This window comes from Hemitrygon akajei, chromosome 10 (assembly GCF_048418815.1).
Source record: "Hemitrygon akajei chromosome 10, sHemAka1.3, whole genome shotgun sequence".
Taxonomy (NCBI): Eukaryota; Metazoa; Chordata; class Chondrichthyes; order Myliobatiformes; family Dasyatidae; genus Hemitrygon; species Hemitrygon akajei.
The window spans coordinates 176,403,443-176,430,308 of NC_133133.1; the positions used below are offsets into that span (position 1 = coordinate 176,403,443).

The 26,866-nt window shown below is 44.6% G+C and overlaps 1 protein-coding gene across 2 annotated transcripts in view; it reads left to right on the top strand.

Moving 5' to 3' along the window:
- The window catches only part of polr3b (polymerase (RNA) III (DNA directed) polypeptide B), a 148,541-nt gene that overhangs the window by 76,365 nt on the left and 45,310 nt on the right, over positions 1-26,866 (top strand). For both annotated transcript variants that reach the window (XM_073059794.1, XM_073059795.1), the window contains 6 exons: positions 6,653-6,853; positions 7,283-7,445; positions 15,766-15,919; positions 19,633-19,707; positions 23,213-23,311; positions 24,116-24,243. In XM_073059794.1, the coding sequence (XP_072915895.1) occupies positions 6,653-6,853; positions 7,283-7,445; positions 15,766-15,919; positions 19,633-19,707; positions 23,213-23,311; positions 24,116-24,243 (820 nt within the window). The remainder of the gene's footprint in view (positions 1-6,652; positions 6,854-7,282; positions 7,446-15,765; positions 15,920-19,632; positions 19,708-23,212; positions 23,312-24,115; positions 24,244-26,866) is intronic.

Below are 26,866 nucleotides of genomic sequence, written 5' to 3' on the forward strand. Positions count from 1 at the left end.
GGAAGAAAAAGTTTTAGAGTGGGTGAATCACCAGCGATCGTCCAGATGCATTGTTACCAGAGAAATGATTTGAGTTCAAGCGTTGAAACGGGCGGAAAAACACTGTGAGGTCAGCAAAAATTTCAAAGCTACGCGAAGTTGGTGCATCTGATTTATGAATAGAGGAGGTCTTGTGTTGAGACAAAAAACATAGATTGCTCAGAAAATTCCCACGGTGTGTTGTTTACGTTCAAGAACGCTGCTGGATGGACGAAGCGGGTTGCTTGAAGTGGGTTAAAGAGGTGTGGCGTCGACGTCCCGAAGGTTTCGGGAAGGAAATGTCACTACTTGTCTGGGACATGTTCAAAGTGCACTTGTCAGGTGAGACAAAAGCAGCATTGAAAGCTGAAAATACGGACATTGCAGTCATCCCCGGTGGTTTGATGTTCGTGCTCCAGCCACTAGATGTGAGTTTAAATAAATCATTCAAAGAATTCATGCGTCGACAGTGGAACGAATTTGACTCAAAAACAGCCGATAAATACGACCTGTCTTCCGTGTATTCGTTTTTCCAAAGTTGGCACCCTGTGTATAAGCCGACTCCCTAATTTTAGAACCAAAATTTAGGGTCAAATTCTCAGCTTATACACCGGAATTTACGGTATTTTCATTACTAACCCTATATTCAATAAAGATTCATAAAGTTCAATCATGTGATTGCACATGGTGTACTGTCTGATATTTTGCATTGTGGTTTTGTAACTGGGTGGTACATTACGCAGCATCCACCGAAACGTGATTTCTCAGTTTGGCAGGACCAGAGGCTGTTTTCCCCTAGACGAGCATGAGCTGGCCGAACTTGAGGGTTACAATTGTGGGGGCTACATTCAGGATTGATTCCATTGAATGCTGTGTGATTGCTCTGTTTAAATCTGTTCTGGCCTATGGTTTAATTTTTTTTTTGAGATACTGCACAGAATCAGTCCTTCAATGCACACCACTCAGCAACTCCACAACAACCTCCAATTTAACCCTAACCTAATCCCAGGATAATTGTCAAAGGCCAATTAACCTACCTGGTACGTGTTTGGAATGTGGGAGGAAACGGGAGCACCTGGAGAAGACCCACGCATTCCATGGGGACAATGTACAGAGACTCCTTACAGAGGATGCTGGGATTGAACTCCATACTCAGACACCCTCAGCTGTAGAAGCGCTGTGCTAACCTCTACAGTACCGTGGCACCTTGGAATACTCTGTATAGTGCTGGAATAATGCTATTAAAATAAAGACTGCAGAAGAGATTTACCAGGATATCGCCCAAGTTAGAAAGAGAGGTTGTGTACACTGGGACTTTGTTTCCTAGAATGCAAGAGATTGAGAGGTGGTGTGACAGGCAGAGTTGCATAATACCATGGGGTGTATAGACAGGGTGAAAGTACACAGGCTTTTTGCCAGGGAGAAGATGATAGAGTAAAGAAGGTTTCACATCAGAGATGGGAGATTTAATATGGACATCGGGGCAGCTTCTTCATGCATAGGATGGTGTGTACTTGGAATGAGCTGCCAGAAATGGTGGTTGAGGCAGGCACATGGATAGGAGAGGTTTAGAGGGCTATGGGTCAAATACAAACAGAAGGAACTAACTTGCTGAGCATAACAGTTATCATGGACAGATTGTACTGAGAGTGGCCTCTCCATGCTGTAAGGCTCTATGACTAGATTTCTCAGTTTTCAATGTCCTGTGTGTGTAGAGGCAGTCCTGTACAATAGGAGGGTCTTTACCAGTGATCAACTGTTGCCCACTTTGAAAATACTGGAATTGGTTTATTTTTCTCACATGTACTGAGATAACAGTAAAAATGTTGTCTTGCATGCTGTTCATAATGATCAGATCATTACACAATGTGTTGAGGGGGAACAAGGTAAAACAATAACAATGCAGAATGAAGTGTCACAGCTACAGAGAAAGTGCCGTGCAGGCAGACAGTAGGGTGCAGTCTAATATTTAGGCATAATACTGTGCAAAAGTCTTAGCCTGAGTACTGCAGTACTGTAGTTATTTTCTGTACTGCTGCAGCAAAAACAACAAATTCCATGACATATGTGAGTGATGATAAACCCGATTCTGCTCTGGGTTTCTACTGTGGACTGAGAGTGGGAAGGGGCAGGGAGAGGGGAAACGTTGGGAGAAGGGGAAGGGAGAGGGGAAACGTTGGGAGAAGGGGAAGGGAGAGGGGAGGGAGCAGGAAGCACCAGAGAGACATTCTGTAATGATCAATAAACCAATTGTTTGGAATCAAATGACCTTGCCTGGTGTCTCAGGGCTGGATGTGTCTGCACCCACTCCACCCCCTGCTCCTCCTCTGCCACCTGTCCCACACCCCTCCCCTGGCACTCCACACCCTGCTCCTCCTCTGCCCCCTGTCCCACACCCCTCCCGTGGCACTCCACACCCTGCTCCTCCTCTGCCCCCTGTCCCACACCCCTCCCGTGGCACTCCACACCCTGCTCCTCCTCTGCCACCTGTCCCACACCCCTCCCGTGGCACTCCACACCCTGCTCCTCCTCTGCCCCCTGTCCCACACCCCTCCCGTGGCACTCCACACCCTGCTCCTCCTCTGCCACCTGTCCCACACCCCTCCCCTGGCACTCCACACCCTGCTCCTCCTCTGCCACCTGTCCCACACCCCTCCCGTGGCACTCCACACCCTGCTCCTCCTCTGCCACCTGTCCCACACCCCTCCCGTGGCACTCCACATCCTGCTCCTCCTCTGCCACCTGTCCCACACCCCTCCCGTGGCACTCCACACCCTGCTCCTCCTCTGCCACCTGTCCCACACCCCTCCCGTGGCACTCCACCCCCTGCTCCTCCTCTGCCACCTGTCCCACACCCCTCCCGTGGCACTCCACACCCTGCTCCTCCTCTGCCCCCTGTCCCACACCACACCCTGCTCCTCCTCTGCCCCCTGTCCCACACCCCTCCCCTGGCACTCCACCCCCTGCTCCTCCTCTGCCACCTGTCCCACACCCCTCCCGTGGCACTCCACACTCGTCTTTCCCAACATCCTTTGCTCCCATCAGACTTTCAAACTCATTTTTCACTCCACGTTGACAAATACAGAACTGTGCAGAAGTCTTAGGCACCCTAGCTGTATATATGTGCCTAAGGATGTAGATTGTGAGGTCAAGCATCCATCTTACTGTACTAAGGATCCTCTAATAGTCTTATAACAGTGGGATAGAAGTTGTCCTTGAGTCTGGTGGTAGGTGCATTAAAGCTTTTGTAATTTTTGCCCCTGGGAGAGGGGAGAAGAGAAATTGTATGGTGTGTGTGGGGTCTTTGATTATGCTGGCTGCTTTATTGAGGCAGTGAGAAGTGCAGACAGTGTCCATGGAAGGGAGGCTGTTTTTGTGAAATGCTGAGTTATGTCCACAACTCTCTGCAGTTTTGCATAATCGCGGGCAGAGCACTCACCATTTCACTGAGTACGTCACCATTTATACCTAGCAATTATAGACCTGTCAGTTTGATGTCAGTGGTGGGTAAATTAATGGAAAGTATTCTTAGAGATGGTATATATAATTATCTGGATAGACAGGGTCTGATTAGGAACAGTCAACATGGATTTGTGCGTGGAAGGTCATGTTTGACAAATCTTACTGAATTTTTTGAAGAGGTTACGAGGAAAGTTGACGAGGGTAAAGCAGTGGATGTTGTCTATGTGGTCTATAGCAAGGTCTTTGACAAGGTTCCACGTGGAAGGTTAGTTAGGAAGGTTCAATTGTTAAGTATTAATATTGAAGTAGTAAAATGGATTCAACAGTGGCTGGATGGGAGATGCCAGAGAGTAGTGGTGAATAACTGTCTGTCAGGTTGGAGGCCGGTGTCTAGTGGTGTGCCTCAGGGATCTGTAGTGGGTCCAATGTTGTTTGCCATATACATTAATGATCTGGATGATGGGGTGGTAAATTGGATTAGTAAGTATGCAGATGATACTAAGGTAAGTGGCGTTGTGGATAATGAAGTAGGTTTTCAAAGTTTGCAGAGAGATTTAGTCCAGTTAGAAGAGTGGGCTGAATGATGGCAGATGGAGTTTAATGCTGATAAGTGTGAGGTGCTACATTTTGGTAGGAATAATCAAAATAGGTAAATGGTAAATGGTAGGGCATTGAAGAATGCAATAGAACAGAGTGATCTAGGAATAATGGTGCATAGTTCCCTGAAGGTGGAATCTCATGTGGATAGGGTGGTGAAGAAACCTTTTGGTATGTTGGCCTTTATAAATCAGAGCATTGAGTATAGGAGTTGGGATGTAATGTTAAAATTGTACAAGGCATTGGTAAGGCCAAATTTGGAGTATTATGTACAGTTCTGGTCACCGAATTATAGGAAAGATGTCAACAAAATAGAGAGAGTACAGAGAAAATTTACTAGAATGTTACCTGGGTTTGAGCACCTAAGTTACAGGGAAAGATTGAACAAGTTAGGTCTTTATTCTTTGGAGCGTAGAAGGTTGAGGAGGGACTTGATAGAGGTATTTAAAATTATGAGGGGGATAGATAGAGTTGACGTGGATAGGCTTTTTCCATTGAGAGTAGGGGAGATTCAAACAAGAGGACATGAGTTGAGAGTTAGGGGGCAAAAGTTTAAGGGTAACACAAGGGGCAATTTCTTTACTCAGAGAGTGGTAGCTGTGTGGAACGAGCTTCCAGTAGAAGTGGTAGAGGCAGGTTCGGTATTGTCATTTAAAGTAAAATTGGATAGGTATAGGGACAGGAAAGGAATGGAGGGTTACGGGCCGAGTGCGGGTCAGTGAACTAGGTGAGAGTAAGCATTCGGCACGGACTAGAAGGGCCAAGATGGCCTGTTTCCGTGCTGTAATTGTTATATGGTTATATTTCACTGAGTACGTCACCATAAGCAGCATAGTAGCTAGTGTAATACAATTACAGCACAGCACCAGTGATCCAGGTTCAGTTCTCGCCTGTGTCTGTAAGCAGCTTGTACACTCTCACCATGACCAAGTGGGTTTCCTCCCGCATGCTGAAGATGTATAGGTTGATAGGTTAGTTGGTCACATGGAGGTAAATGGGCAGCGTGGTCTTGTTGGGCCAGAAGAGCCTGTTACTGTGCTGTATCTCTGAATCTAAAATCTAAGTCATTTAGAGTCATGATGAGCGTTTTGTTTAAGTTGCTGACAAACATACGAAATAGAAGCAGAAGTCAGGCCATTCAGTTTTTAAACCTCTTCCCTCATTCACTAACATCATGGCTGATCTTTCACTCTCACCTCACCACCACTTCCTTGCACTAATCACTTAACTCCCATAATTGCTAAAAATATACAATCTTCACTTAGATTATACTCAGCAATTAAGCTTCTACAGCCTTTGTTGGGTAGATGGTTCCCAAGATGCGCTCCCCCACCCCCGGAGTAAAGAAACTTCATCTTATCTCCTTTCTGAATGGCTGAGCACTTATGCACTCCCTGGTCTGAACTCCCAGCTGGCAGTCATCCCAGCTGGCAGTCATCCCAGCCGGCAGTCATCCCAGCCGGCAGTCATCCCAGCCGGCAGTCATCCCAGCCGGCAGTCATCCCAGCCGGCAGTCATCCCAGCCGGCAGTCATCCCAGCATCTGTCCAGTGAGGCCCAGAAGAACTTTCAATATTGGAAACGTCTTTACATTATTGTGGCATTGTAGCGTAGCGCTTAGTGCGGCAGAGTCCTCCATAAGGAGCCCCTCTATGTCCTCCCCATCAAATGCAAGGGTTTTCTCTGGATCCTCTGGTTTTGAGCCACAGTCCGAAGACATGCCAGGGTGGTTAATTGGTCATTGTAAATTGTCCCGTGATTGAGTTAGGGTTAAATGGAGGTTGTCGGCCAATGCTGGTGGCATGGCTCAAAGGGCAGGAAGGGCCTCCTCTGTGCTGTATCTCTGAATAAAGAATTAAAGCATACATCTGTTATATTCTCTATGTGCAATATACTTGTTTTTTTTGTTTTGGACAATTATCCAGAGCTTTTTAGTCTTACTAAAATGTACAGCACTCAGACTGTCCAGAATGGGACTGCAACTTTGGAGTTGTAGTTATCACCCAGACTTTCCTTAGATTTGGGGAAGCATGGTAATGAGCCGTGAGTGTAACGCAATTACAGCACCGATGCTGTCTGTAAGGAGTTTGTACGTTCTCCCCACGACCATGTGGGTTTCCTCTGGATGTGCTGGCTTCTTCCCACAGCCCAAAGATGTACAGGTTACATGTGAGTAATTGAGGCTCAAACTTGTGATCATAGAAAAGAGTGAAAAGTAAAATGTTTAAGGAGAACATGAGAGGGAACTTCGTCACTTAGGGTAAACCAAGCTGCCAGTGGAAGTGGTGTGTGGGGGATCATTTGCAATTTGGAGAAGTACACGGGGTATGGAGAGCTGTTGTCCATGTGCTGGTCAATGAGACAGCAGAATAACAGTTCAGCATAAACCAGGTGGGCCAAAAAAAGAGTATGTTTCTGTGCTGTAGTCATCTATGTCTCTTAATTGGGCAGCATGGGCTCATTGGGCCAGTAAGACCTGTTACTGTGCTGCATCTCTAATTTACCATTGTCTAATCCTACACTATTGTGACTAGAAAGTTATGAACTCAGAATCTTGTCACTGTGATTTGTTCCAGGGAAACTGGTCTCTGAAGAGGTTTAAGATGGATCGTCAGGGGGTGACTCAGGTATTATCACGTTTGTCCTACATCGCTGCCTTGGGTATGATGACCAGGATCTCCTCACAATTTGAGAAGACCAGGAAAGTGAGTGGTCCCAGGTCCCTGCAGCCATCACAGTGGGGCATGCTGTGTCCGTCAGACACTCCTGAAGGAGAGGTATGCTATCTCTGAGCATTTTAATGCCATATCACTGAAAGATTGAAGATTAGTTTTATTTGTCATATGTACATTGAAACATACAGTGAAATGCATTGCTTGCATCAACAACTAACACAATCCAAGGATATGCTGGGGGCGGCCTGCATTACATTACATAGAAGCCATTTCATTATAACAACACAGAGAAGCCATTTTGTTAGCCTGAACAGTTAACACCACAGTTAATGGTACTGAGAGTCCTACATATATATCTGCAGGTTGTTGTCTTTGGCACACTGTTTTTTTGAATTGTATGTAGCTTTTAATTGATTCTGTGGTGTATCTTTGTATTTACTTTGAACTTCGAAACAAATCTTGAACCTCTGGGACTCCATCCTGTGTGTTGTATGATCTTTAAATGGTGCAATTTCTGTCCTCGTACTGTAGGCTTGTGGTTTGGTGAAGAATTTGGCTCTGATGACACACATCACCACAGACATGGAGGATGCTCCTATTATTAAACTTGCCTTCAATCTTGGTGTTGAAGATGTCAATCTGCTTTGTGGGGAAGAACTTTCATATCCAAATGTTTTCATTGTGTTTCTCAATGGTAAGTGATGTCCTGAGCAGTTTTTGTTAGTTACTCATAATTATGAATGTACTGTGAAGCAGGCACATGCGTTATGTTACAGAACATAGACAGATTCAGGAAAACACACACAAAAGAATCTTACGGTGAACCAAGCTGTCACAGTACACAGCCCCAACCTACACAGGAACAATAGTAAAATTCTGCTTGTACGCAGAATAAGAATATTAAACACGAGTTTCAGCAGATGCTCGAAATCCAGAGCAACACACGTAAAATGCGAGAGGAACTCCACAGCAAGAGAAAATCTGCAGATTCTGGAAGTCCAAGCAACACACACAAAATGCCGGAGGAACTCAGCAGGCCAGGCAGCATCTATGGAAAAAAGCACAGTCGACATTTCAGGCCAAAACCCTTTGGCAGGAAGTGAGCAGGTCTGACAGCATCGATGGAGAGGAATAAAGAGTCGATGTTTTGGGCTGAGACCCTTCATCGGGACTCTGATCCAGGATCAGGGATACATGAACAGCAAATGCTCTGTGGAGTAACTTTGCTTCAGGCTGACTGAGTGAAATCTCTGCAGATCTGCACTGAGTTTGACAAAGTTCCACATGGAAGGTTAGTTAAGAAGGTTCAGTCGTTAGGTATTAATGCTGGAGTAATAAAATGGATTCAACAGTGGCTAGATGGGAGATGCCAGAGAGTAGTGGTGGATAATTGTTTATCGGGATGGAGGCCGGTGACTAGCGGGGTGCCTCAGGGATCTGTTTTGGGCCCAATGTTGTTTGTAATATACATAAATGATCTGGATGATGGGGTGGTAAATTGGATTAGTAAGTATGCTGATGATACTAAGGTAGGAGGTGTTGTGGATAATGAGGTGGGTTTTCAAAGCTTGCAGGGAGATTTATGCCGGTTAGAAGAATGGGCTGAACGTTGGCAGATGGAGTTTAATGCTGAGAAGTGTGAGGTTCTACATTTTGGCAGGAATAATCCAAATAGAACATACAGGGTAAATGGTAGAGCATTGAGGAATGCAGTGGAACAGAGAGATCTAGGAATAACAGTGCATAGTTCCCTGAAGGTGGAGTCTCATGTAGATAGGGTGGTGAAGAAGGCTTTTGGAACGCTGGCCTTTATAAATCAGAGCATTGAGTACAGAAGTTGGGATGTAATGTTAAAATTGTACAAGGCATTGGTAAGGCCAAATTTGGAATATTGTGTACAGTTCTGGTCACCGAATTATAGGAAAGATATCAATAAATTAGAGAGAGTGCAGAGACGATTTACTAGGATGTTACCTGGGTTTCAGCACTTAAGTTACAGAGAAAGGTTGAACAAGTTAGGTCTCTATTCATTGGAGCGTAGAAGGTTGAGGGGGGATTTGATCGAGGTATTTAAAATGTTGAGAGGGATAGATAGAGTTGACGTGAATAGGCTGTTTCCATTGAGAGTAGGGGAGATTCAAACGAGAGGACATGATTTGAGAGTTAGGGGGCAAAAGTTTAAGGGAAACACGAGGGGGTATTTCTTTACTCAGAGAGTGATAGCTGTGTGGAATGAGCTTCCTGTAGAAGTAGTAGAGGCCAGTTCAGTTGTGTCATTTAAGGTAAAATTGGATAGGTATATGGATAGGAAAGGAGTGGAGGGTTATGGGCTGAGTGCGGGTAGGTGGGACTAGGTGAGATTAACAGTTCGGCACGGACTAGGAGGGCCGGAATGGCCTGTTTCCGTGCTGTGATTGTTATATGGTTATATGGTTTATATGGAGTCCCTGGCGTCACTGTTGCATTTCCAGAGCAGTCTACTCTGGTCCGTATATCTCTGTCTCAGTGTTCTCTTGGGTGGTAATCTCCTTGCACACAGAAGGCAGCTAGGAGAGTATTTCAATTGTCAACCCAAGAATGGATAACAGATATGCTTACATTTTGATCCATTTTACCGTGTACAGTGGAGAGCATTCTAACTGGTTCCATCACCATCTGGTACGGAGGGGCCACTGCCCAGGATCAGAAAAAGCTGCAGAAAGTTGTAAACTCAGCCAACTGCATCATGGACACTGGCCTCCCAGTATCCAGGACATCTTCAAAAGGCGATGTCAGAAATGCCTTCTTCTCATTGAGGAGCCTGAAAACACACACTAAATGTTTCAGAGACATCCACCAACTCTCCTTTGTCTATCCTGCCTGTTATATAGAACACTATAACACAGTACACACCCTTGAGCCCACAATGTTATGCCAACCCTTTAACCTACTCTTTGATCATTCTAAACTTTTCTGAAACATAGCACTCTATTATTTTTAATCACCCATGAGCCTATCTAAAAGTTACTTAAATGTCCCTAATATATCTACCTTCACCATCCCTCTTCCCCCCGCCCCACTCCTGGGAGTATGTTCCTCACACCCACTATTCTCTGTGTAGTTAGCTTACCAATGACGTGCACCCTACACTTTCCTCCAGTCACCTTAAAATGATGCCATTTTCGCATCAGTCATTTTCGCCTTGTGAAAAAGTCTCAGCTGTCCACGCAATCTATGCATACAAACATGCACTCCAAGCTTCTCTGTTCCTGTACATCTCTGTATCGTTCATTCGTTGAGTATTCCCAGATGAATTAGTGTTTATTTTATTTAGAGATACGGCATGGACTAAGCCCTTCTGGTCCTTCAAGTCCAGCCGCCCAGCAACCTCCCTCAACCGTGATTTAACCCTGACCTAATCACAGGACAATTTACAATGACCTGTTAACATACACAGTGCACTTTTGGAATATGGGAGGAAACCAGAGCACCCGGAGAAAACCCACACATCCTACAGGGAGGACGTACAGAGAATGCCGGGATTGAACTCCAAACTTCCAACATCCCCAGCTGTAATGGCATTGTGCTAACTGCTATGCCACAGTGGTGCCCGTGTACCATTCTTCACACTTCAGGGAGCTTTTTAACACCATTAAGAGGATACACTATTGAATTTCCTGGATGAAACCGGAGTGAAGTCCGTGTAAAGTAGTGGTAGCCAACCCGTCGATCGCGATCGACTAGTCGATCTTTGAGACTTTCCCAGTAGATCCCAAAAAAAAGAGATTGTTGAGAGATTGTTTCTGGGTTGCGGGGTTTTAGTTCTGTTCTTTCTGCCCAGTGCGCATGCGTGTAGCTCCCCCGCCATGCACTACAGTGTCCCCAACCACCGGGCCGCAAGGAAACAATATGAGTCAGCTGCACCTTTCCTCATTCCCTGTCACACTAACTGTTGAACTTGAATACACGCAAGGTCATTATCCAAGCGCGTCAGGGATCACTGGTTGGCCTCGAGTAACCAGCCGCTTCGTGCAGCTGGCGGGAAGTGCCGTTGGTACTGGCCTGGAGCGCGACAGATGGGCGACACCACTAAACCTGTTTAGCACATCGAATGTTCGTGGGGAACCCGGTGCTAAAATATTCACAGATGACCTAATTCAGGCTCAGGGTTTCGTAAGCAGCAGAGCAGCTACCTCACTGCGATCTACTGAAACAAACTTTTGTCGGCCGATAGATCCTACAAGGGGGGCGGGCACGCGCCCTGTTGCACTCCTCACTCGGTCAGTCGCTCTCTCCGGACTGCGACCGCCATGGTCCCGGCACGGGAACAGACGCACCTGGCCAAGGCAGCTGGCGGCGGGTGGGCGGAAGGCTGGAGCTCGGGCCCAGAAGCTGTCTAACGAGGCAATGAAGCCCTCAAAGCTGCTTCGGTACCCTGAGTCCAACACCCTGCACTTAAAGACAAACCTGTTGAGTTTTTTTCCAGCTGAAAAAATGTGAGCAACCGGTTCAGCAGCTGAGAGCCACGTAAACTAAATTGCAGAATAGACTGGACATAAGGAACCTGCTTCGAGTATCACTGTATTCCGGTCGCGTTTAACACCCCCCTCCCCCTGTCGGCCGGTCCATAAGAATATTGTTAATATTAAACTGGTCCGCAGTGCAAAAAAAAGGGTGGTGACCCCTAGTGTTCATGCATTATTTCTACTTCCGGGTTGCAGGGTTTTACTATCGGTCTTTTCTGCCCCAGTGTGCATGCGTGTAACTAATCGATTTGGAGTCGATCGTGCCTTTCACTGAGGCTGAGGTAGGGGATCTTGGGCTTAAAAAGGTTGGTGACCACTAGTGTGAAGAGATCGGTATCATTCTTCCCGGAGCAGTGCTGATTAAAGAGAGATGTATCAAAAACATAAGTGTCTAGGTGAAACTCCTGATTGGTGGTTTGATAGCCAAACTGAAGGGTTTTAAATCATCCACAAACGAAAAATAGAGCAGAAATATCCAAGATTCGAGTTCATTTGTTACATGTACATACACTGAAATACTTTGTACGTTATTTAGTGTTACCAATCAACCTGGTCCAAGGATGTTCTGGGGACAGCCCACAAGTGTTGCCACACGTTCTGACGACAACATAGTATGCTTACAATGCTTGACAGAACAACACGGAACACAACAAACACCAACAGCAGTAAAACAAGCCCATCTTCTCTCCCTCCCTCCCACGCACAGACTGTGTCCTATGACAGACCTCCTGCCTCCTGCAGACCGCTGGGCTTTGACCGCCCCATTGGACTCATAGAAATTTGCCCACTAGGCCTCGACCTCCAGACCTCTGATTCGTCCTTGCGTCCTAGTCTTTCTTAGCAGAGATCAGCATGACATGCTGATCACAGACTATCAGGCCTTGAAATCCAGAATCGCCAAAGGCAGGACCCCAGATGTTAGGCCTCAAACTCCGGTTCATGATTCGTGAACCCAGAGAGTCATTGAAACGTTTGCTGGGTTTAACAACACAGGGCTGATAAAATCTGGATCATGTGTTTACAGAGGAATCAGAGTCCTATCTGATCCCTGTCTGGCTACATCATTGTGTGCTTCGAAAGCTGCAAGGCATCAGACCTCAAGACCTACAGAGGATAATAAAAACTGCAAGAGGATCACCAGGGTCTGCCTCCCCCACCCCTCACCATTTGTGACATTTTCTGGGAACGTTGCAGACAAAGAGTCTGTAGTGTTGTTGAGGATCTGTACCACCCATCTCACAATCACTTTGACCCGCTACCATCAGGAAGGAGATACAGAAGCATCAGGACTAGGACTACCAGACTGGCTAACAGCTTCTTCACTCAAACTGTGAGACTGATGAATACCCTGCCACCACCGAGCTCTCATTACTAGGATAGTGAGCTTTTTACTGCTCTCCTTTGCTAAGTATTTCATGCATTTTTGAATTATATTTTATGAACTTATTTATGGCAATATTTTGTTTTATGTGCTGTGTGTGATATATGCACCATGGTCCAGAGGAATGTTATTTCATTTGGTTGTATATATGTTCAGATGAGAATAAACTTTCTAAGGGCAAATGGATATGGGAGAGAAATAATTTGCATTATTAGAAAGTGAAAAATGGGATGTGGATCTAAATTGGAAAAGTTTGCACAGAGCTGGCACTACCATGATTGGCCAAATAGCCTCTTTCCTTAAAGATGAAGAATATCAACATAAAACATCAATTTTCAATTTCCCTCCATAGCTGCCGCCTGGCCTGCTGAGTTATGTAGAACAAAGAACAGTACAGCACATGAACAGACCCTTTGGCCCTCAATCCTAGCCTCACTATAAAACCCGCTGATGACGGGGGAGCTGTTGTAGTCTGGTGTACTGACCTCTACCTAGCCAAGGCACAGCGACAACTCTCTGATACCTCCTCTTATTTACCCCTTGATCATGACCCCCATTAAGGAGCACCAGGCCACTGTCTCCTGTTCCATCACCAACCTTATCAGCTCTGGGGATCTCCCATCCATTGCCACCAACCTCATAGTTCCCACACCCCGCACTTCCCGTTTCTACCTCCTACCCAAGATTCACAAACCTGCCTGTCCAGGTAGACCCATTGTCTCAGCTTGCTCCTGCCCCACTGAACTCATTTCTGCATACCTTGACACTGTTTTATCCCCCCTTGTTCAATCCCTTCCCACCTATGTTCATGACACTTCTCACGCTCTGAATTTTTTCAGTGATTTTAAGTTCCCTGGCCTCCACTGCCTTATTTTCACCATGGACGTCCAGTCCCTATATACCTCCATCCCCCACCAGGAAGGTCTCAAAGCTTTCCACTTCTTTTTGGATTCCAGACCTAACCAATTCCCCTCTACCACCACTCTCCTCTGTCTAGCGGAATTAGTTCTTACTCTCAATAATTTCTCCTTTGGCTCCTCCCACTTCCTCCAAACCAAAGGTGTAGCCATGGGCACCCGCATGGGTCCCAGTTATGCCTTCCTTTATGTTGGCTTTGTGGAACAGTCCATGTTCCAAGTCTATACGGGTATCCGTCCCCCTCTTTTCCTTCGCTACATCGACGACTGCATTGGCGCTGCCTCCTGCACGCATGCTGAGCTCGTTGACTTCATTAACTTTGCTTCCAACTTTCACCCTGCCCTCAAATTTACCCAGTCCATTTCTGACACCTCCCTCCTCTTTCTTGATCTTTCTGTCTCCATCTCTGGAGACGGCTTATCTACTGATATCTACTATAAGCCTACAGACTTTCACAGCTACCTGGACTAATTCCTCTTCCCACCTTGTCTCTTGCAAAAATGCTATCCCCTTCTCGCAATTCCTTTGTCTCCGCTGCATCTGCTCTCAGGATGAGGCTTTTCATTCCAGGATGAAGGAAATGTCTTCCTTTTTTTAAACAAAGGGGCTTCCCTTCTTCCACCATCAATTCTGCTCTCAAACGCATCTCTCCCATTTCCCGCACATCTGCCCTCACCCCATCCGCCCACCACCCCACTCGGGATAGGTTCCCCTTGTCTTCACCCACCACCCCACCAGCCTCCGGGTCCAACGTATAATTCTCCGTAACTTACGCCACCTCCAAAGGGATCCCATTACCAAGCACATCTTCCCCCCCCCCCCCTTTCTACTTACCGCAGGGATCGCTCCCTAGGCGACTCCCTTGTCCATTCATCCCTCCCATCCCTTCCCACCAATCTCCCTCCTGGCACTTATCCTTGTAAGCGGAACAAGTGCTACACCTGCCCTTACACTTCCTCCCTCACTACCATTCAGGGTCCCAGACAGTCCTTCTAGGTGAGGCGACACTTCACCTGTGAGTCGGCCGGTGTGGTATACTGTGTCCGGTGCTCCCGGTGTGGCCTTTTATATATTGGTGAGACCCGACGCAGACTGGGAGACCGTTTCGCTGAACACCTACGCTCAGTCCGCCAGAGAAAGCAGGATCTCCCAGTGGCCACACATTTTAATTCTATGTCCCATTCCCATTCTGATATGTCTATCCATGGCCTCTTCTACTGTCAAGATGAATCCACACTCAAGTTGGAGGAACAACACCTTATATACCGGCTGGGTAGCCTCCAACCTGATGGCATGAACATTGACTTCTCTAACTTCTGTTAATGCCCCTCCTCCCCTTCTTACCCCATCCCTGACATATTTAGTTGTTTTTTTTTCTCTCTCTTTGCCCATCACTCTGCCTGTTTTCCATCTCCCTCTGGTACTCCACTCCCCCTTTCTTTCTCCCTAAGCTTCCCGTCCCATGATCCTTTCCCTTCTCCAGCTCTGTATCCCTTTTGCCAATCACCTTTCCTGCTCTCAGCTTCACCCCACCCCCTCCGGTCTTCTCCTATCATTTTGCATTTCCCCCCCCCCCCCCCTACTTTCAAATTTCTTACCATCTTTCCTTTCAGTTAGTCCTGACAAAGGGTCTCGGCCCGAAGCGTCGACTGTGCTTCTCCCTATAGTTGCTGCCTGGCCTGCTGCGTACCACCAGCATTTTGTGTGTGTTGCTTGAAATTCCAGAATCTGCAGATTTCCTTGTGTTTGCTTTGGCCCTCAATGTTGTGTTGTTCAAATTAAATTAGTAATCAAATGGCCAACTAAACTCATCTCTTCTGCCTACAGAATATCCATATCCCTCTATTTTCCTCACATTCACATGCCTATTTAAACCTCTCTTCAACGTCTAATGCTTCTGCCTCTACCACCACACTATATCGTGTATTCCAATGTTTAAAAAAAAAATGACGCTCATATCTCCTTTCCTACCCCTCCCACTTTGCATACCCTCTGGTTTTAGCCATTTCAGCTTTGGGTAAAAGATACTCTGTGCATCTCATAATCTAATAAACCTCTTATCAGATCTCCCCTCAGCCTCCGCTACTCCAGAGTCTTTCCAGCAGATTTTTGCTCTTCCTTTACTGTGAGCTTCTGTGTGACTGTTTCAGAAACTTAGTTTAACACCTACATTCGTAACGTAATTCCTCTTCCTGTGCTGATCTGATTAGGTAACATCCTGGGTGTAATACGCAATCACCAGAAGCTGGTGAAAACATTCCGGCTGATGCGGCGAGCAGGTTACATCAACGAGTTTGTCTCCATCTCTACCAATCTGACGGACCGCTGCGTGTATATTTCCTCAGACGGAGGCAGACTTTGCAGGTACCTACCAGTCAAATGCAGACTTTCCAATATCTCCAGCTGCTGAGGAAGAGAAGGAGAGTGAGACATGGAAGTCTAGGAAGAGAATTCCATAGATTAAGGCCCAGGCAGCTAAAGGCAGGGTGGTCAGCAAGGCAGCGATTTTACTGGCGTAATGACATAGATCATTACAGGCCCTTTGGCCTACAATGTGCTGACCTTTTAACATACTGTAAAATCAATCTAACCCTTTCCTCCCACATAGCCCTCTACTTTTCTATCATCAATGAGCCTATCGAAGAGTTTCTTAAATGTCCCTAATGTATCTGCCTCAACCACCACCCCTGACAGGGCATTCCATACACCCACCACTCTTTGCGTTAAAAAAAAATTACCACTGAAATCCCTCCTATGCTAATCACCTTGAACTCCTTGAACTCTGTTCCCTTGTATTTTCCATTTTCACCCTGGGAAAATGTCTCCGGCTATCCACTCTATCTATGCTTTTTATCGTCTTGTACACCTCTATCAATTCACCTTTCATCCTCCTTCACTCCAAAGAGGAAAAACCTGAGCTCACTCAACCTATCCTCATAAGACATGCTCACTAATCCAGGCAGCATCCTGGTAAATCTCCTCTGCTCCTTCTTTAAAGCTTCTGTGTCCTTTCTATAATGAGGCAACCAGAACGGAACACAATGCACAAGTATACCAGAATGAAAGATCTGCTGATTAGGTGAGGTAAGCAGGGTAATAGATGGCTTTTGTGATTTGTGAACTCTAGCAGCAGTGAATGGGGCTGAATTGCCTGCTTGTGTTCTTATACTCTGCAGTTTGTGAAAGATTTCCGTTAACACCGCAGCAGTACAGCTGTGGACTAAGGTGATTCACCACCTCAAAAAACTGAATTGGTCTTCAAGGTTTCCACAACTCATTCAGATCAACGGAAAACATCTTTCCCTGAACCCCAAACCCTGTGTATTGAAAATTAATTGGTAAATTAATTAGTGACCAGAACTGCACATAATAACTGGTTTATTTTTGTCACATGCACCAAGTTACAGTGCAAAAGTTGTCTTGCATTTGCATGCCATTCATACAGATCATTTCTTTACTACAGTACATCAAGGTAGTATAGGTTGAGTACCCTAATCTGAATTTTTTTTTTAGCACTGACACGGCATCACAAATGGAAAATTCCACAAGGTGCTGGGAGGTTATGCACAGGTCTCTGTGCGCCATGGTCAGTTCTGAGAAGTGACCTCACATACCCTCACAGGAACAAAGTGATGAGTTTGAAGGCTTATGTACTGTTGTCAAATGAGAAAAAGAGGATGTCGGAACTCTTTCCATATGCAAAAGGAATACCTTCAGAGTCTGTCAGTAAGCTGGAGGAAGTGGATATTGAACATGAGGCTATAGTTGTTCATTCAATGACTGATGGTGAAATAGCTGAAATGGTTCTGGATCATGGTGATCACGATGGTGAAGATGAAGATGATGTTGCTAACACAGTAGAAAAGTTGCCCATAGACAACATGGTGAAAATGTGATGGACTTATTGAAGGATTAGAGCAGCATGCATTCGTAACAGAGCAGGAAATCATGTCAGTTTATAAAATCAAAGCAAGATTACCACAACAAAAATTCCATGTTAATGAGGCAGACAACACTGCCTCATTAAAACATGTCATCCAGCACAGTGTCTCCTCATCCCGAGAGCATCCCTTCTGTGTTCCTCCTCAGAATGATGTACTCTCTCTCTCGAGTTTCTCAGACCTGATGTAGTTGTCATGTTTGGTGTGGCAGTTATCTTCTGTTGTAAGTGAAGATCACTTTTTTTTGGTAATTACAAAACATATTATTTTTGCGTGATATGAGTTTCATCCCCTCCTAAAATCCCGTTTGACTATAAAATGTATTCCGTTAAAAATAAATCGATTTTTTTCAGTTTTCATTACATTTACGTGTAATTCAGTTCAATCTTTTGATTTTATATTGTACATAAAACCTTTAAAAAAGTAAAATACAATAATAGAGTAAAATACTGTAAATTTTTAATCAAAACAAGGCATCGTAGTTGGAGACAGAAAGCCTGCCATTGTTCGTTGTTGTTCAACAGCTGATGCAGGTCTTCTCCCGATGTTGCTGTGCTGCTTTTGTTACCCCGCACACTTTGTATTTTCATTATATGCGATCATTTTTACTGTTAAGTACTTATGCGTGATGAACAAGTGTAAGGAAAGACTGCTTACCGGTAGCACATAAATTTAGAGTAGGAAATGATGGTGATCCTAAGCTGCCTCATTATATATTCCAAAATTTAGAACACTTTCAGCCCCAAGCATTTTGGATAAGGGACACTCAACAATAAACAAATACAGAATGCAGAATAAAATGTAGCAGCTACATAAAAAGTGCAGTGCTGGTAGACAATAAGATTCAAGGCCATAATGAGGTAGATTGTGAGGTTGAAAGTGCCATCTTATCGTACTAGGGAACCATTGAATAGTGTTATAACAGCAGGTTAGCTGTCCTTGAGACTGGTGGTACGTGCGTTCAGGGTTTTCCATCTTCTGCCTGATGGGAGGGAAAGAAGAGAGAATATCCAAGATACATGATGTCTTGGATGATGTTGGCTGCTTTATCAAGGCAGCAAGAAGTGTAGACAAAGTCCATGGAGGGAAGGTTAGTTTCCATGATGTGCTGAGCTGTGTCTGTAACTTTCCGTAGTTTGTTGTGGTCTATGACAGAGTAGTTGCCACATCAAGGCGTGATGCATCTGGGTAGGATGTCTCCATTTTAAAAAGGTGAACTAGTTGAAATCTCTTCCTTCCCCAGTTGTCGGTTCGCTTCACTGCTGGAAAAATGCTCATTTCTCTCTGGTATTATTCAAGAGGGGTTATCGAAAATTCTATCCAATCTGTCCTGTAGGATTTCGTAGTATTGTTCTGATACAGTGCTTAACTTTTAAAGAAGTGCTCATTAAATGTCTGACAAGTGTGTGTACTTTATTTTGTATAGCTACCTAGTATTTACCTTCTACCCTTCACTAGAGCTGACTGTATAAACAGACAGTTTGCCGATAGTCAGATGTCACATACCATCCTTTGTGCTTGTGGGTTCCTCTTGGCAATGGTGATGGAAAACACCAGAGTCCATGCGCCCCACTGAATGCTGCAAGGAGCAAGATCTGAAACTGTTCACAGAGTCTCACCTTCATTGACTCTAGAGATCTGAGCCTTTTCAGTGACACAGAGTGTTGATCCAGACAAGGCAGTGGATGATAGAAAAATGGAGGGCTATGTAGGAGGGAAGTGTTAGATTGATCTTAGAGAGTAGGTTAGGAGGTCAGCACAACATCATGGGCCAACGGGCCTGCACTGTGCTGTAATGTTCTATGTTCCTTTAGTTACAGATACTTACATTGCAGCCCTCCCTGTGGTGTCAGTCCAGGTTACGTGGTTAGGTTAGTAGAGTGCTATTTTGGTTATGTCAAGCTGTCCGGTACATATTATGGATGTGATTTATCGAGCAACAATTATGTAAAGTTTGTTGTAACAAGGAGATAAATAGAGCTTTTGTAATTAAATTGAAAATTTGAAAGTTGAAAATATTCTCACATGTTTATGATTGGTTCTGAGATGGAGTGGAACTGACTGCTGTCTTTGTACTGAATACAATCATTAGTTGAATTGCTTTTTTGATGGAGAATTTCTGGTTAACGTGTTTAGACCGTACATCATTGTGAGGAATGGAAAACCAGCCGTGACGAACAAGCACATTGACGAGCTCTCTCAGGGATACAGGTAATCTGTCTCGATCTGTTCAGTGGGGGCGTGGTGACTGTTGGGCCTTGCTTCTTGAAATGGGGGGAAAGATGCTGGCTGAGCTGCCCTGTCTGGGTCTTAAGACCATAAGACATAGGAGCAGAATTAGACCATTCAGCCCATCATGGCTGCTTTACTTTCCCTCTCAACCCTGTTTTCCTGGCTTGTGGTAACCTTTGACACCCTTATTAATCAAGACCCTATCACTCTACTCTTTAAATGTACCCATTGACCTGGCCTCCACAGCCATCTGTGGCAATGAATTCTACAGATACACCACCCTCTGGCTAAAGAAGTTTCTCCTCATCTCTGTTCTAAATGGACATCTCTCTATTCTAAGGCTGTGTCCTCTAGTCCTAGACTCGTCCACTATTGGAAACATCCTCTCCACATCCACTTTACCTCGACCTTTCAATATTCGATAGATTTCAATGAGATCTCCCTCATTCTTCTGAACTCCAATGAGTGTAGGCCCAGAGCCAACAAATGCTCTTGGAGTTTGAGGAGGGGTTGTCTTGGGCTTGGAGTGTGGGTTGTGGGAGCTGCATTCTGAGGAGCCAGGAATCCCAATATGCCTGATTTACAAGGGTAGGCTTCCTGACCAAATCAAAGTTTTTGTCACCAGAGGTAAACTGAATGGCCTTATCCAATTAGCTGAGTGCTCAAAAGATCTGCAGCAGAGCTCCCACCCATCCTTTTGAATATTGAAAGGCCTAGATCGAGTGGATCGTAGACTTGATAATTCCTATAGTGGGTAAGTCTAGGGCCAGAGAGCACAGCCTTGGAATACAGGGACATGTGTTGAGAATAGAGATAAGGAGAAGTTTCTTTAGCCAGTGGGTAGTATATCAGTAGAGTTCATTGCCATTGACAGCTGTGGAGGCCAAGACATTGGGTATATTTAAAGGGGTTGTTGATAGGTTTTTGATTAATCAGGGTGTCAAAGATTATAGGGAGAAAGCGGGAGAATGGGGTCAAGAGGGATAATAAATTAGCCATGATAGAATGGCAGTGCAGACTCAATGCACCAAATAGCCTAATTTTGCTCCTATGTCTTACTGACTTTATGGTCTATCCTGGGTGTGTGTGGGGGCGGGGGGGTTGTGGGGAAGAGGGCAGGTGGAGGTGGGAGGGTGATGTGTGTTGAGGCAAAGGTACAGAGAATGGAAACATACCCCAGACTGGAACTCTACACTGGAATTAGACAGCAGGCGGATGCAGAAACATTCGGAATCTTCAAATCAAATGAAGTTGAATTGTCTTTCAAATCATACAATGCCAGTATTTACCCCCCCCCCCCCCCGGGAAGTTTTCATGTTTTATTGATTTACAATATTGAATCACTGTGGATTTGATTTGGATTTTTTGACACTAAACAGCAGAAAAGACTCTTTTGTGTCAAAGTGAAAACAAATTTCTACAAATTGGTCTAAATTTATTACAATCATTAAACACAAAATAATTGATTGCATAATTACCCATCCCCTTCAAGTCAATTTTCTGACTTATCTGTATCCAGACCGAGTCAGGTCTGAGCTCTGACTTGGCCACTTCAGGACATTAATTTTGCAAACATGAGGAAATCTGCAGATGCTGGAAATTCAAGCAATGCACACAAAATGCTGGTGGAACGCAGCAGGCCAGGCAGCATCTATAGGAAGAAGCACAGTCGACGTTTCGGGCCAAGACCCTCCGGGTCAACTGTGCTTCTCCCTATAGATGCTGCCTGGCCTACTGCGTTCCACCAGCATTTTGTGTGTGTTTTTTGGACATTAGTTTTGTTGTTTTTGAACCATTCCTGTGTAGCTAAATTTTCTCCCAAGTTGCATTTCTCTTGCAGACTGCATCAGATTTTCCTCCAGGATTTCCTGTATTTTGCTGCATTCATTTTACCCTCTACCTTCACAAGCCTTCCAGGGCCTGTTGCAGTGAAGCATCCCCACAGCATTTTGATGATGTGCAATGTTTAGTCTGAGAGCCAAAAAACACAGTTTTGGTTTCATCAGACTACAGAACCACCTTCCAGCTGACTTCAAATTTTTACCATTTAAATAATAATCTGTTGCAAAACAATAAAACATGAAAACGTCGGGGAGGGGCAGGATACTTTTTATAGGCACTGTATGTCATCATATACAACAGTGAGATTCCTTTTCTTGCCAGCATACTCCAATAACCATAATAAAATCAATGAAAGACTGCAGCAACAGGGCAGACAACCTGTGTGCAAAATACAAACTCTGCAAATACAGAAAGAAAGAATAAATACATAAACAAACAATAAATAGTGAGAACATGAGATGAAGAGTCTTTGGAAGTGGGTTCATAGGTTGTGGCAAAAGTTCAGTGATGGGGCAAGTGAATCCGAATGAAGTTATCCCCTGTCATTCAAGAGCCTTATGGTCGAGGGTAATAACAGTTCCTGAAACTGGTGGTGTGGGTCTTGAGGCTTCTGTACCATCTCCTTGATGGCAGCAACGCAAAGAAAGCATTGCCTGGGTGGTAGGGGGTCCCTGATAATGGGTGTAGCTTTCCTGCGGCAACGGTCTATGTAGATGTGCTCAATGGTTAGGAGGGTTTTACCCATGATGGACTGGGTCATATCCACTACTTTTTGTAGGAATTTCCGTTCAAGGGCATTGGTGTCTCCATATCAGGCTGTGATGTAGCCAGTCAATGTAATCTCCACTGCACATCTTTGTTAGTTGGTTAAATTTATACGCAAACACAAGGAAATCTGCAGATGCTGGAAATTCAAGCAACACACACAAAATGCTGGTGGAACGCAGCAGGCCAGGCAGCACCTATAGGAAGAAGCACAGTCGACATTTTGGGCCGAGACCCTCGCATTAGGGTCCTGAAGAAGATTCCACCAGCATTTTGTGTGTGTTGGTTAAAGTTATAGGTGTCTTGCTGAATCTTCATAAACTCCTAAGGAAGTAGAGGTGCTGCCGAGTTTTCTTCATAATTACTCTTACGTGTTGTGCCCAGGATAGGTCCTCTGAAATGCCACATGGAGAATAGATTGATTGATTTCTATAACACAAGTTGAAAATTTATTTTTGAACGGAGGGTTTTCTTTCACATAGAATACTTACCCAAATTCTCAGCGCCCCATTACAGAGATAACAAGAAAAGTTTAAAATAGATGGATTGGATGGGATTCAGGAATGAGTGGAAAAGGGACGGGCTGAGATACTTGGACTGAATATATTGGAGGGGAACTGGACCAAAGGGCTGAAGACTATGGTGGGAGGGAGCAAGCGGGAAAAAATCAATTCCATTCATAAAATATCTGTAAGGAACAGCCCCCTATTGAAATGCTGAGTTTTCTGTGAAGGCTATCAGCATTATCCAGTTATCACATTTAAAGGGGAGTTAATCGCAGGAAATAAAGGCCAATCCTGCTATTAAAATATCCGACAAAGTGCTGCAGATGTAACTGGGTGATAAGTGGTTGATTTTCTTTACTGTATATTTACAGATCATTTGAAGATTTTCTGCACGAGGGATTGGTGGAGTACCTTGATGTCAATGAAGAAAATGACTGTTACATTGCACTTTATGAGCACATGATCAATACGTGAGTGATTGATTACACAAATTCATCAATAAGTTTAAAGTATAATTTGTTAATCCTGTGCAAAGGCATGTTGTTAGGATGATGATATGTGGATGTTGGGAAGAGAGGCAGATATCACCAGTATATGTCATGAAATTTGTTGTTTTGCAGCAGCAGTACATTGCAGTACTTTTATTTGAAAACATTTGGTAGAAATAGTTAAGTGGTGTAAGTTTTGCTGTCTGTTAACACTCTGTGGCCACTTTGTTAGGTACACCTGTACAGCTGCTCGGTAATGCAAATATCTGATCAGCCAATCCATTGAGCAGCAACTCAATACATAAAAGCATGCAGACATGGTCATGGGTTTCAGTTGTTGTTCAGACCAAAGATCAGAATAGAGAAAAAGTGTGATCTAAGTGACTTTGATCGTGGAATGATTGTTGGTACCAGACAGGGTGGTTTGAGTATCTCAGAAACTGCTGATCTCCTGGGATTTTCATGCACAACAGTCTCTAAAGTTTACAGAGAATAGTATGAAAAAGAATATAAACATCCAGTGAGCAGCAGTTCTGAGGCTGAAAATACCTTGTTATTGAGAGGTCAGAGGATAATGGCCAGACTGGTTCAAGCTGACTGGAAGGCGACAGTAACTCGACAATGGGGTGCAGAAGAGCATTGCTGAATGCACAACACATCGAACCTTAAAGAGCATGGGCTATAGCAGCAGATGATGTTGGTGTACCTAATAAAGTGGCTTCTGTGTGTATTTGAGCAATGTGTTTAGTGTTTAGTGAAAAAGATTTGTTCTGCTTTTTGCTGTAGGTCAACAACCCACCTGGAGATTGAACCATTTACACTCCTCGGAGTATGTGCTGGCCTCATTCCCTACCCTCACCACAACCAGTCTCCAAGGAACACTTACCAGTGTGCCATGGGCAAGCAGGCCATGGGTAAGAGCTGCAGGCCTTGTGAAAGCCACTCCTCTCCTCTCTGCAAAAGGACAAACCGGGAAGTAGAGCAAATAACTTGTTCCCACTACATCGCTATATTTAGCCGTATTCTTCTACATTTGCAAGCTACTGAGAAAGGCAGTTAAAAGCAATTATAATGATAAAAGACTGAAATTTGCAGTAAGAGGAGAATGTAAAAAGGGAGATTCTGAGGAAGGAAAATGGTGGGAGTTGATTGCCACTGTCTGGTTGACTCAGTAACTGTACAAAACCATACGAATCTGGCACTGTCATTAGAGTAGTAGAGTCAGCTCTAATTTTACAGAGGTGCAGTATGGTAGCAGGCCCTACCAGCCCAGCAAGTCCACACCGTTCAGTTACACCCACTGACCAATTGCTAGCCTGTACGTCTCTGGAATGTGGGAGGAAACCAGGGCACCCAGAGGGAACCCAATGCTGTCAGGGCGAGCATGTACAGCAGAAAGAATTGAATCAAGATTGCAAACACTGTAAAGCATTATGCTAACCACTGTGCTACGTTGTGGAGCACTACAGTGCAGAAGCAAGCTCTTCAGCTATCTAGTCCATGCTGAACTCTTGTTCTGCCGAGTACCATTACCCTGCTTCAGGACCTCTCATCCATGTACTTATCCAAGCTTCTTTTAACTGTTAAAACAGATCCCACATCCACCACTTTCACTGGCAGCTTGTTCCACACTCTCACCACCCTCTGAGTGAAGAAGTTCCCTACTCAGGTTCTCCTTAAACATTTCACCTTTCACCCTTAACCCATGACCTGTAGTGCTCATCTCACCCAACCTCAGTGGAAACTTCAGTCAAATCTTTACTCTTTCTCCTATGATCTGGGGCATGAAGTCCTAACCTATAGTAACATGCCGGAGGAACTCAGCAGGACAAGTAGCATTTATGGAAGTGAATAAATAGTCGCTGTTTTGGGCCAAGAGCCTTCTTCAGGAGGTAAAGTCCTAAATTATCAAACCTCTTCCTACCCTCATTAAGAAAGGTGCTATTTTGTTATTTCTGTTCAGTGAGTTTCTGGGATAGAGTGTTATAAGGAACTACAGACAGGCCCCGGGTGACATGAGGGTTCTATTGCTGAGAACTGCCGAGAAGCTGATTACTCAAAGTCAAAAATGTCTGTAGCTACCCCTTTCATATCTGTATGCACTTCCTACAATTTCACTGAATATCCATGGTAACACTACCCAGAATTAAAGTAAAGGATATATATTGTATCCCCTCGTTCATCAGTATCAGGACATATTATTATTGCTAGCTTGAAAAATGTATGCCATGGTAGCATTGTTAGCGTAACGCTATTATACCTCAGGGTATTGGAGTTCAGTTCTGACATCATCTGTAAGAAGTCCATGAAATGCTTGCATTTTTTCCGGGTGCTCCGATTTCTTCCCGCAGTCCAAAGCTGTACAAGTTAGTAGATGAATTGACCTATGCAAGCTGTCCCATGATTAGGTCTGGATTAAATTGGGAGTTGCTGGGCGGCACGGTCGATGGGACGGAAGGGCTGAATCTCAATAACTATAAATCAATAAATAAATGTATGGGAGAATTTGCATAAAGTTAGGTTTCCATAAGTACATTGATCTGTAACCTCAGGAGCCCCTATAAGGTAGAGGTCACATCATTACTCCAGTAGGACATTTGATCAGAGTAGCAGGTAAAATCAAAAGAGCTTCTGTTGAAGAGCAGAGGCCCAAGGGGCCGAATGGCCTCCACTTAGGCTGTAATTCAGGGAAGGCCTATTATATTGCTGTGGGTGCGTAGAGATTTTCTGCAAACCTTCTTTACTGACTGCAGGTCAGTGGTGCGAGACCAGCGCTAAAGCTTCCTACTAATTGCTTGCCGTGTTTGTCCCATTTGACATCATTTCCAAAGTGAACAGTCTGTTGCCACACACAGTTAAGTAGAGTCAGTGCATAGAGAACAGCCGATCAATATATATGCAGAGTTCCTTTGTTGGTTTTGTGTGTGAAGGTTTTTTTTGTGTTTTTGTTTTGGAGTGTCATTTGCAATTCATTGTCTGTTTTGCTGTGTGGCTGGTGTATTCAGCTGCCCGCACCCTGAGCCTGTACAATCAGCTCCCTGGTTACAGTGCCCTGTCGTCATTTCTGACGTTAGAATGAGGGGCGACTGTCAAAACCTGGATGTAAATGTTGGGCTGGCTGAATGCATGGCTATGATTAATGACACCGTCATTACAATGTGTGGCCTTTGTGGAATATAAACAAGTTAACTTTAACTGGGGCTGCGTTGAGTGTTGGCTGAACTAACTCCGCACAAGCTAAGATTTACTGGTGTGCCATCAGGGAAGAAGGACTCGCTGATGTAGAGAATGCAGAAACTGGGGTTGTTCTTGGAGCAGGCAAGATTAAAAAGAGATTTAAAAGGGCGTTTAGAATAGTGTTGGTGTTTTCTGGGAGACATGGCTTCAGATAATTGACAAAAGACCCAGAGACAACGTGGAGAGAGTTCTTTACTGCAACAAGTTTCTACCATCTTACAGATGCAACCTGTCTGAAGTGAATTCAGCTGGAAACTCCAAAATAAGTTGGCTAAATATCAGAAAAGGAAAGTTTAAAGG